General features: G+C 39.2%; 1 protein-coding gene across 1 annotated transcript in view; it reads left to right on the top strand.

Moving 5' to 3' along the window:
• Positions 1-12,113, top strand: part of ZMAT4 (zinc finger matrin-type 4) — a gene marked incomplete at both ends in the record, with an annotated part of 291,890 nt that overhangs the window by 156,360 nt on the left and 123,417 nt on the right. Inside the window, one exon of the mRNA XM_080709698.1 lies at positions 1,440-1,596. Within this exon, the coding sequence (XP_080565824.1) occupies positions 1,440-1,596 (157 nt within the window). The remainder of the gene's footprint in view (positions 1-1,439; positions 1,597-12,113) is intronic.

Below are 12,113 nucleotides of genomic sequence, written 5' to 3'. Positions count from 1 at the left end.
TCCCCACCCAGAGCAGACCTCTTAGGAAAGTCCACCCTCTCTCCAAGGGGTCCACCTCCTCTCCCTGAACCCTGCACCTCCCTAACATATTTTTATCTCTTTCTCCTCCTGCCCCATTCAGGCCTCCTGGAAAACCCCTCCACCACCCCAACACACACACACACACACACACACACACACACACACACACACACACACACCTCTCTACTCAGGGACCAAAAGCTAATTATCAGAGATATTACACACTAATGCCTTAAGGAGGAAGGTGTTAGTTTTCTAACTACCACATAATTTGCAAGGCAACACTCTCTCAGGCAGTCTGGACATCTTATTATGTAAAACGTATGTAATTCTCTTTCTGGATTCTGTCCCCATCCGCTGCCCCTCCCCATGCAATTTCAAATTACATTCTCTAGGCCTCATGAGGATGGGAGAAGGGGCTATTGTGGGGCCATATACTCACCAGAAGCTGCTCTTTAACACTGAGCTGCTTTGCTTCTGCGGTTCCATTAAGGAATAGATTAACTCCTTATCTAAGAGTCCGCTTTACCCTCAATTTCCAACTAGGCAGGAGGGGAGGGGATTAATCTTCCCCTTGCATAAGTGTAGGTAATTGATGACCTGTGCACACAATAGCCAGGTCACATGGTCTGACAAATGGTTTATTTTTTTTTTCTGAGTCTCGATTCATTTTCATTAAGTCTTACAAAGGAAGGAAAACCAAGCTGAATTTAAGCATTTTCTGCAGTCTTTAAGAAATTGCCTTTCCTGAAGAAAAAGAAAAGTTACATAACTCTCCCCAGAAAATTTAGCCAGCATGGTCATCCTCATCGCTTTCTGATATATACTCGTGTTAATTATGAAAAATGTTCAAGTGCTGAGAGAAATCTTCAAAAAAAAAATCTTGAACATCACAGCCATGGATCCTGGTGAGGCTAAAATGTGGAAAAGCAGAGCTGAATGCCAAATGATAATTTCTACTAAATAATTCAGGCTGTGTGAACTCTGATATTTTACTTACTTTAATGAGTATGATGGGTGCAATTACAGACTGCTTCTCCTCATTGTGCCAGGCTCAATGGGCTCTTCCCTAATGATGGGCTCTTTTTTTTTTAAGAGGTGGGGGAAAGTCATATCTGCAAAGTATTCATGTAATCCCAGCAGTAGTAGCTACTAAGTAAATGTATGTTGAAATCGTCTCTAAGTTTTGGTGTTTGATTATTATGAAGAATAGGAGAGACTGCAGATAAAAATTGGAATTTTTTCTCATGTTTTAGTTTTTGATAAGTCTCATTTGATGAAGAATGGAATAGGGAAACAAAAATCATGGGTCCTGGGGTTCTCTCTGACATTGTTTTTCTCTTTCTCTCTGTCTGTCTCTCTCTCTTTCTTTCTCTCTCTCTTTCTCTTTTTTCCTTTTTCTCTTTCTCTCCATGCAGGGAAGTGATGCTAATATGGTGGATAAGAATAAGTGCTGCACACTCTGTAACATGTCTTTCACCTCAGCAGTGGTAGCCGACTCCCATTATCAAGGCAAAATCCATGCCAAAAGATTAAAACTCTTGCTAGGAGAGAAAACGCCATTGAAGACCACAGGTATGTGTGTGAATGAGAGTCCCGGGGCACTTGAAAACCCAGCACTGCATCTACCCTGGAATCATATTCCCTGTCCTGAGGCAGCATCCAGGTCTAATGGCAGATGTCACTCAAAACCCAAAGGGATGAATGGTTGGCCAAGTACCCTTGCTGTTATCAGGCCAGTGAATGTAATTTGGGTTGTTCATCCTATCTGCCTGGCTCCTTCAGATCAAAAAATTCAGCAGCTCACATCTATCACAAAGCTGTTTACATTCTGAAAGATGTTTTCTATCCTCTGTTATATATGACATATAATTTTGTGTCTATTATGTTCAGTTTACAATTAACATGGACCATGGGTGGTATACACTGTACACTATGTAGATCCCCTACCAATGTCTGTAGAAAGGAGGGTGTTGTCCTGTTCTTACCTGAGGGAGAATGTGGCCTAGAGGAAAACTGTATTTTTTTCAACCACTGTAGTTTACAGGCAATTTATTTTTTTTATGACATTTCCGTCATCTTTGTAGGGGATTGTGACCCAAGCCTATTAACTTTCACAAGTAAAAGCTTAAATAAATACTGGTAACAAATTGCTTGACTTTCTAATTGCTCAATGAATTTCATCAGAGGTCTGTCAAATCATGAAACTGAAATATTGTTATAATGTAATAAGGGTAGACTATGTGGACAAGATTTATATTGTGGTAAAGATGTTACCAGAGTGGGTTATAATCCCCAGAAGTTGGGGACATTTTTCATGATGTCTATTCTCTCGATGCAATTAAAATTTAGCAGTGCATTTTATCTTGCTGTCTAATGAACTGTGCATAAATCGTGGGTGTAATTATTTTTAAATGGTATTTTGGAACTTGGAGAGAGTCTAAAACAATGCTTGGCTTTTGTCTTCACCAGTGTTTTTCTTAAGAAAACGTCTTCTTTCACCTAGAGAAAAGCAAAGAGTCTTTTCACTATATTTTTCTACTTAGTTTAACTAAAGAATATTGTTTCCACAGAGGTGGCGGTGACATGCAGGAATGGGAGGGGGTTGTAGGACACAAGGGAGCTGGAGACAAGCTCAGCTTGTTTGGAGTATGCTGTGTGGTTTGGCATTTGATGGGCAGCCACTGCTTGAAACTCCTGACTCTTGTTCTCTGAAAGGTTGGATTTTTCACCTTGTAACTTATTCCTCATGAAATCTCTTAAAATAGAAATACCTCAAAGAAATAGTCACTGGAAAATTTTTACCTGTTCTCCACGAATGAGTAACTGGCCCATTGGTTCTCCCTGCCTAAGCAGAGTACTGCTGTTAGATTTAATTATGGAGGTAGCAATGGAGGAGGAGAGGCTGTATCTTTATCACATCGATTAGCAAACAGGAGAATTATTATTTCTGTAAAAAAAATTACTACATGGCAAAAGTAGTTCTTTGTGAACTTAAGTACATCCTCAAGACAGGCAGGCACCAGACTGTTTTCCTGAATTCAAATAATCTTAGAGCTGTTACATAGAACTCAGAAGGTGATTTATTAGTTATCATCAATGTATTCCAAAGGAAAGAGCAAAAACACTTCAAGTGCAGCCCTAACTTAATGGCTTAGTCCCTGCTGTCCATGGTGCTGACCCATCCCTCCTGTTGCAGACATCACAGTGCTGATTAGGCAGCAAGGGAATGAGGGCTGGAGAGGGTAAGTAGTGCCAAAGCTTGTAACCTGGGTTGGTGAAAAGACTCGTAATGCCACACTGCAGAACCTCCCTTTATCCTCCAGCTGGCATCTCCCTTTTGCAGCATGTCCTTTCATTCGTTATTTTCTGAAGCTGATTTGAGCAGAAAAGGCCAGGAAAGTGGCAAATCCCAGCAGAACTGGAGGGCCTGAGAAGTTATGCTATCACCAGGCTTGGGTTGGTATCAGCCCTGCTGCTCACAAGGATCAGAACAAGCAGTGCGCCCTGCTAAAGGGAGGTGAGTCATTGGGAACTAGGGTAGGCAGAGGGGAAAGGCTTAAAGGCTTCAAGTTGATAGGTGGATAAACCCTAATTATGAAGTGAATACAGGGCATATGCAGGTCACCAGGCAGGGCACTGGCACTCAGGAAAGTCTGGCAGGTGGTAGCAGGATCTTGGATGCCGTCATGGGCTTTGGGACAAAGGAGAAAGGGAAGGCTATGCTAGTATAGCAGGAGCTGGGCATAGTGACACATGCCTATAATTACAATACTTGAAAGATTAAGGCGGAGGGATTACAAGTTTGAGGCCAGCCTCAACAACTTATTGACACTGTATTTCAAAATAAGAAGTAACTCAGAGATAGAATGTCCCTGAAATCAATCTATACCCTCCTTGATGAATGAATTAATGAATACATACATACATACATACATACATACATACATACATACATACCATACCATACATAAAGGCACAGGCTAAATACCAAGTATAGGAAACAAATTGAGAATCTGGGTCCCAGATTAAGGGTATAGATCAAAGTGTGGTTTTATGCCTGAATTCAGTAATTGCAAGGGCCAAAAAGCAAGAGAAAAGAATACCCAAGCCACAGGCTTCCTGAGCTACAACATGCAGCCCTTTCACCTCCTCAGATGGAGTTGTATCGCCCTCTTTGCTTCATGAATGCAGCCAAGCCCAGGAGCAGCTCCCAAAAGACATCGCCCTCTGGTTTGTGGCTGCCCTGTGCACACCGAGGAACTGCTCTGCCTAATCAACCAGTTTGGCTTGAAATTGCATCTGTAATGAAAACAAAAGGAAAAAAAGAGAACATATAAAACCCAACCAACTGTATCTACCTGCCAGAGAGAAACAACTCCCTGCTCAGGCATGGTGATTAAGCTGCATCTCTGTTGACAGCAGGCTCCTGATCTGCAGATATCTTCGGGTAGGAATAATCAAGGCACAGCCCTTGGCCACTCCTAGCTACTTTATTTTATGATGGGGAGCAGATGGGGCCTGTGAATCACTACCTTTCCTTGGCCTCCAGCTGCACCGTGTGTGTGTGTGTGTGTGTGTGTGTGTGTGTGTGTGTGTGTGTGTGTTAGGGGAAGGGCTTGAGAATTGAACCCAAGGTCATTATGCCTCTGAGGTATACCCCTAGCCTTTCTTATTTTTGAAACAGGGCCTTGTTAAGTTGCGGAGTTTGACCTTGAACTTGCAATCCTCTTGTTTCAGCCTCTCAACCTAGGATTGCAGGTGTGTGCCACTATGCTCTGCTCCAGCTGCATTTTGACCAAGCATCAGCTGGGTGTCCTGCAGGGTTCACTGCATTTTGCATTGCCTTCTGTAGATGGATGCACATTTATTAGAATTTCTAAAATGCTCAGCAGAGCTGCTAGGACACAGACCTGTTCTAGTTCTTGGCTATGTGTTTCTTAATCTCTGTGCTAGTTTATTTTTTCTGGATCCTTTGTGAAGATGATAGCATGAGGAGGGACCCTGGGCCCAATTATGCTCACAGAGGCAGCAGAGCTGCCCTGCTGTGGGTGGTTTGGGGGCAGGGAGACTGAGGCTGTTGTGGTTATGTTAAATGTAGGGGAAATGAGAGAATCCATCTCAACACTCGCTCTCCAGGCTTTGGTCAGCTTTTGTACCCCTAGGCTGCCGTGCCTTCCCTGTGCAGTCCACCTCTGAGATGCTCTTTCCCTCTTCCTGTTAAAGATCTAAATACCTGCCATCCTCTAAGATCCTGTGCCCATCTCAACTGGGCTCTGAAGTCCTTCATAACTAATAGAAATCTCAGTGAATACAATGTGGGTTTTCAGTCAGGCATAACTGGATTCCACTCTTAACTTGAGGACTTAACTTCCCTGAACCTGCCTTCCCAATTCTATATAATGTATAGCAGTGTATATTATGATTAAATATTTAACCTAATCATAATAATTAATTTAATTTGCAATTACATGATATAAATTAAGCATGTAATATATAATTAAAATAGCTATAATAGTATAATGCTATTATTTATGTCAGAGTCATCTTTGGACATGTGCCAAGAGGAAGTCACTAAAGGTGTTGGCCTGGCTTTGATATCCAAAGTGAGGACTGGCTGATGCCAGATATCCTAGGAGGAGGAGCTATGGTTGGTGCAGAGGCTATGGGGGTCAGGCAAAGATGAGCCTTGAGACTGAACAAAGCAGGGGGAGGGGGAAGGTATACCCAGAGTCTGGAGAGGCAATTGCATGCCCAAAGAGTACCCCTGTGTGGGATGGAAGTGGGATGATGCCAGCAAAGCTGTGTGGTTCTACCAATACCATTAGCGGTGTAGTGGATCAATTGTCCTGATCTCAGGTAACATCCAGCAGCTTCTAACAATCAAAGCTCATGGTTTCCTGTTCAGTGCTGATGGGGGTGGCTGCAAGCAGCAGTCACAGTTGGCTTTGAATGCAGCTCCTCACCCAGTGGAGCCTCAACCAGCCCCAGCCTCTCCAGGTATTCTGGCCATGGGTAGCACTTGCTGCCTTGAGCCTGAGGCCTTCCTTTGGCTATTAACCCACCTAGCAATGCTGGCATGTCAGGACAAAAAACACCATCCTAAGGCATAGACTAGCTTCTCTATGAAAGTCAAGTTCTTTCATCTGATACCTGCCTTCAGAGAGCTCTTAATTTAGAGATTAGATTTTATTATTTTTATAGTTCATACTTCTCAGCAAATACCCTGTATTTCAAATATAAAGGTTAATAAGATATATCATGCCCTTCTGAAGGTGCCCATGAAATAGGAGGGAGTTTATGCACCCACCTGCAATAAGTACCACACCAGGAAGATCTACATTACAACAGGATACTGAGGAGAAGGGAGGAGCTATTGCAGATGGAGTTGTGATGAGAATTTACAGAGGGATAACTTGAGTAAGGCCTTAGTAAATGTGCAACCTCAGAACTGGATTCTCATCTCTTCTGAGGAATCTTGTATCTACATGGAGTTCCCAGCCTAAGTAGCATTAATGTTTTCACTGGGGACTTATTTGTTGGGGAGGGGAGGAGACTGTCCTGCACACCATAGGAAGTTCAGCAGCACCTCTGCCCTCATTAGATGCCAAAATCACTCTACTAATCGTGACAATAAGAACATTTCTAGATACTGCTGAATGTTTCTTGGGGGTCAAATTGGCCCCAGCTGAGAGCCATTGATATACATCAAGGGCATGCAAAATACAGCCTGAGGAGCACACTTGGCCTACTGCCTGTTTTGTGATCTGCAAGACAAAAAGAATAGTTTTTATGGATTTAAATGATTTTAAAATTATATATAAAGAATCTGGTGGCATAACAAAAATACCTGAAATTCAATTTTTAATGGGCATATAAGTTTATTGAAACATTGCCCTGCCATACTCATTCTGGAACATACTGTCTGGGGTGGCCTTTTCTGCTATAGTGGTAGAATTGAGTAATTGTGATAGGCATTTTACAGAAAATATTTGTGACATGGTCATTTACGTAAAGGATTTACTGACACTGAATCTAGGTAATGAATGGTCTTGAGGGAGGTGGGAGAGGGGAGATGGAGCAGTATAAGTCTGCATATAAAAGTGAAACCATCTCCAGGCCATGCACCACTGAGGGGTGGAGAGGCCTGTGGGCTGGAGAATGGAGAACAGGATGTGACTGAGAACTGAAGCCTTAGCTGAGCCCTGGGGGAGCTGCCTCAAGAACAGAATGTGAGGGGAGCCCAATGGCTTCCCTTGTCGGGAGTGAAAAGTTCTCCAGAGAGGCTGTAATACCTCAGCAACAGCAAATGTCTCTTCAGGGCCAAAGACCAAAGACATTTAAGAAGTTAAAAAGATGAAATCTTAAACAGATTTTGTCAAAATATGAATATGCTCTTACTTCCTTATTTCTCATTCATACCCAAAGTCTGAGGTCCTATGTGCATTAGTTTTCTAGGGTAGTTGCTACAGATCACCGCAGTTATTACAAACAAGAGATTAACGATATGCTTGAAGCAGCATACATTTCTCTCTCTGAGTTTGAAGGCTGGCAGTCTGAAGTCAGGGTCTGGACAGGGCTGTGCTCTCTGAATCCCTAGGGAGGGTCCTGCCCTGATCCTTCTCACCTTCTCTTGGCTCCTGGAGCTCTTTGGGATTTCAGAAACACAGTTCCAATCTCTGCTTTAATTGTTATGAAGTGTTCTTCGTGTGTGTGTGTGTGTGTGTGTGTGTGTGTGTGTGTGTGTGTGTGTCTTCTCTATTATAAAGGACCCAGTCATATCCGATGTGGTGGCATATGTCTGTAATCCCAGTACATAAGTGGCTCAGACAGGAGGATCTCATGTTCAAGTCTAGTTGCAGCAACTTGGAAATACCCTCAGTAATTTAGTGAGACTCTGTTTAAAAATGAAAAATAAAACCTCACAACATTGAAATTGGCAGTGATTTCTTGGATATGATTTCAATGGCACAGGCAACAGAAGAGTATACAAACTCCCTAAAAAATAAAAAAATATATTGTATATCCAAAGACAATGTAAACAGAGTTAACAGTTACTAATAGAATGGGATAAAATATTTCCAAATGCTATATCTGAAGGTATATTAATATTCCAACTAGAAATCCTAAAAATTAACAACAATAAAGGCAAACAATACCATTTAGAGATAGGTAAAAGACTAACATAAATAATGAATCTCCACAGATAACCAATCTTAGTTGTCTGTTGGATGGAAACTCTTGTTTCTCTGGTTCTGGTGTGTGTTACCTATTTCTTCTTGTTGTGAGGTTTTATGACCCAGATTTTCTCCTAAAAGTTTATAGTCTTAAGATTTATATTTAGTTAATATTTGTATATGGGATTAGGTAAGGGTCCAACTTTATTCTTTTCCATGTAATTATTATGTTTCAACAATATTTAGTTAAAAGATTATTATTTCCACCACCAAAGTTCGTGGAAACCTTGTCAAAAATAACTTGACAATATAGGGAAGAATTTAGCTCTAGGCTTTTAACTCCAATGGTTTATATATCTGCCTTTAGAATAGTACTACACTGTTTCAATTATTGTAGCTTTATATGGTTTGAAATCAGAAAATATATATCTTCTAGCTTTGTTCTTTTTCAAGATCGTTTTGGGTATCTAGAGTCCATTTTCCATATTAGGATAGATTTTTTTTCTGAAAAATAAATATATAAATATATGATAGTTTCACCTAAAAAAATAGAAAAAATATTTTCTGGTAAGAAAGAAAGTAAAAAGAAATATTGAAATGTTATCTTTAAGTCATCAAAAGCTTGGTATCAGACAAATGAAACTGTTATGTGAGATTATCATTTTTAATTTTGGATAAATTGCTATAATACTAGATGTCAACCACTAAACCAAGCATGGGAGGGAGGGATGGGGAGAGAATGGGGTGGGGATCGGGTGGGGGCTGACTGGGCGATGTGTGCATGTATGTCTACAAAAGTTTGTATCCCACTATGATGTATGAATACAGTGCACCAATAAAAAATAAAAAAAATAAAAAATAAAAAAACATTAAAAAAAGAAAAATAAAATAGGGTTGGGGATGTATCTCAGAGGTAGGATGCTCCTGAGTTCAATCTCCAGTGCCACAAAAAGAAAAAAGATCCAGTCACTGAATTTAGGGCTCCTCTAATCCAGTGTGATCTAATAGTAGGTCAACTATTAACATATGCAAAGACTCAGTTTCCAAATAAGCTCACATTTTCATAGTGAGTGGATGTGAATTGGGGGGGGCGCTTAACCCAGTACACAAGCCGACTCTATTTAATTGATGTCTGCTGACAAGTATCACAGACTCTTGATTTTGTGTTTAATGGCTTGTGATTTTACTCCCATTTTTTGTAATAATAAGGAAATATAAGCAAGATAATTGAAATAAGAGTGAAAATGAATTTTTACCCAAAATCTTGAAGAAGACATCATTTAACTATACTCTTAAAATTATCTTTTGACATATTACCTTCAATCATTTAAATAATCTATTCAAAAACAATTTTGCAACTAATGCTTTTGAAGGGAATATGGATGAGTACGTAGAAACTAATCTTTATGGGTATCTTTCATGTTTTGCCATTGATCAAAGTGAAGGTTTAGGATTATGAATAAGATAAATAATGGCTTGGTGTTATGTCTAAGATTAATAAGAAGGTCATTTGTGTTTGTAGCATACGACATTGCTTATCTGAAACTCATTGGCTTCCGACCCTAGACATTTAACTGATTGTGAGAAGACATACTGTGTTTTACTTTAAGACCAGGCTACAAGATGAAAGAGGGCTATCCGCTCTACATTAGACTTTGCAAGAACAAGAAATAGACCTTTATCGTGATACATTGAGGTTGTATATTATTACTGCAGGAAAACCTAATCTGTCCTGTTTGATACATTTTGCCTTAAAGTTATGTTTCACCTGTAAGCTTTATTAATACATCTATCACTCACAGCAAAAATGAATATTGAGCACAATGTTTTATATAATTTCTAGACATCATTAGCTTGACAAGTAATGACATTAAAGTTAGCAATAACCTTTCTTTCATTTTTGACCCTTGAATTTGAAGTTGCTGTAGCCACATGTCTGTCTTAACAATTCTGGAAGATGGATGAACAGTGGCCCAGAGGGGACTGCAGTATTTCTTCTGTTCATGTCTGCACTTCTTGACACATAGTAGGCATTTAATAAACATTGGTTGGATGAATAAAAATCAGAAGCATACATTAGAATAGGCATTTAAGTGTTTATGGTTTTATTTTAAAATGGATAACATTAGTTATTTAAATTTTAGTTAAAGCCAGGTTGTTGTATTTCTCTAATTCCAGTACTTGGGAGGCTGAGATAGGAGAATCACAGGTTTGCTGCCGGCCTAAACAATTTAGTGGGGCTCTCTGCAACTTAGGAAGATTCTGTTTCAAAATAAGAAAATAAAATAGGGCTGGGGTTGTAGCTCAGAGGTAGGATGCCCTTGGATTCAATCCCTAGCACCACACACACATACACACACAAAATAAGTTAAATATGATGGTCAAAGAGAGTGGTCTTACAATTTGACACAAAGTGACATTTCCATCCATTTGCTTGATTTTATAGACATCATCTCTTTACAAAATAGGTGACATCCAGAATAGTGTGGAGCACAAAGAACCTCTGAAATCAGACCCAGTTTTAAATTCTAGTTATACTCGTGGGACCGTTCACAAGTTATTTTAGCTCTTCAGGCCCTCAATTTCTTATTGATAATATTATAGAAATGAAGTATAGAATTAAAATAAAGCAAGATTATATATATATATATATATATATATATATATATATACTGCTTAATATAGTGCCTGTTGCACAACAAAGTATGGAATGAATATATTAGCATATGCAAATACACATGTGTCTACACATACAGTTGATCTTCGTTATCTCAGGATTTTGTTTGTGAATTTGCCTGCTCAATAAAACCGGTCTATAACTCCAAAAGCAACACTCATGGCACATCTGCAGTCATTACCACATATGTACACAATTGTGAAAATTTGCATCCAGCCTGTGAACACAGCTGAGACTGACATTCTGCCTTGTTATTTCTGCTCACATACTAAAAATGCATTTCCTTTCTGCAGTCTACTTAGTTTGTAATGCTTGTGTTTTTTTTGTCAGTGACTTTGCCAACAAGCCCAAGGATTATACTAAAGAGGTATATAGTGTCCCTGAGTACAAGAAGGCTGACATGTACTTCCAGAGAAAATACATGTAATAGTGAAATGTCTTTCAGGCAAGAGTTATAATGCCCTTGACCATGAATAATGCTAATGAATCAGTGACGTGTATTAAGTGAGGTGTCTTTAAACAGAAATACACATGAAACAAGATTACATACTGATCAGATAAGTGTTGTGACCACAGCTCATAGGAACTTAACCCTGTATTTCACCTAGTAGCATTGGCTCAGTATTCACTAATTCAGCATTCCTGTAAACTTTATAGAATGAAACTATTATGAAGAGTGAGAATTGACTGTGTATATATATATAAAACTACATTTAATTTCTTTCTTCAATGCTTTATAATTTTATTTGTCTTTTACTGCCTTGGTTAGGTTTATTCCTGAGTGTTTTATTTTGTATTATATTTGGGGGATATCCTGAGTGTAAGTTTTACTGGATTTTTTTTCCCAGTGGATTTAAGGTTGGCATACAGGAAAGCCTTTGATTTTTTAAGAGTGATTTTATATCCAGACCCTTTGCTGAATTTGTTGATCAGTTTTATAAGCTTTTTGGTTGAGTTTGTTGGATCTTCTTAGTATCATGTCCTCTCCAAATAGTGATAGTTTTAGTTCCTCTTTTCCTATTTGTATTCCTTTTATTTCCTTTTCTTGCCTTATTTCTCTGGCTAAAGTCTCAAATACTGTTGAAAAAAGGTGATTATAATGAATATACTTGTCTTGTTCCTGTTTTTAGGGGGAGTTCTCCATTTAGTTTTTAATTTTTAAATTTAAATTTAATTTTAGGGGGAATTATCTGTTTAAGTTTTTCTTCATTTAATATGAAGTTGGCTGTGGGCCTATT

Source organism: Muscardinus avellanarius (genome assembly GCF_963383645.1).
Source record: "Muscardinus avellanarius genome assembly, chromosome: 14".
Taxonomy (NCBI): Eukaryota; Metazoa; Chordata; class Mammalia; order Rodentia; family Gliridae; genus Muscardinus; species Muscardinus avellanarius.
Note: the sequence above shows the minus strand (reverse complement) of the source record. Positions and strands in the feature narration are given on the sequence as shown.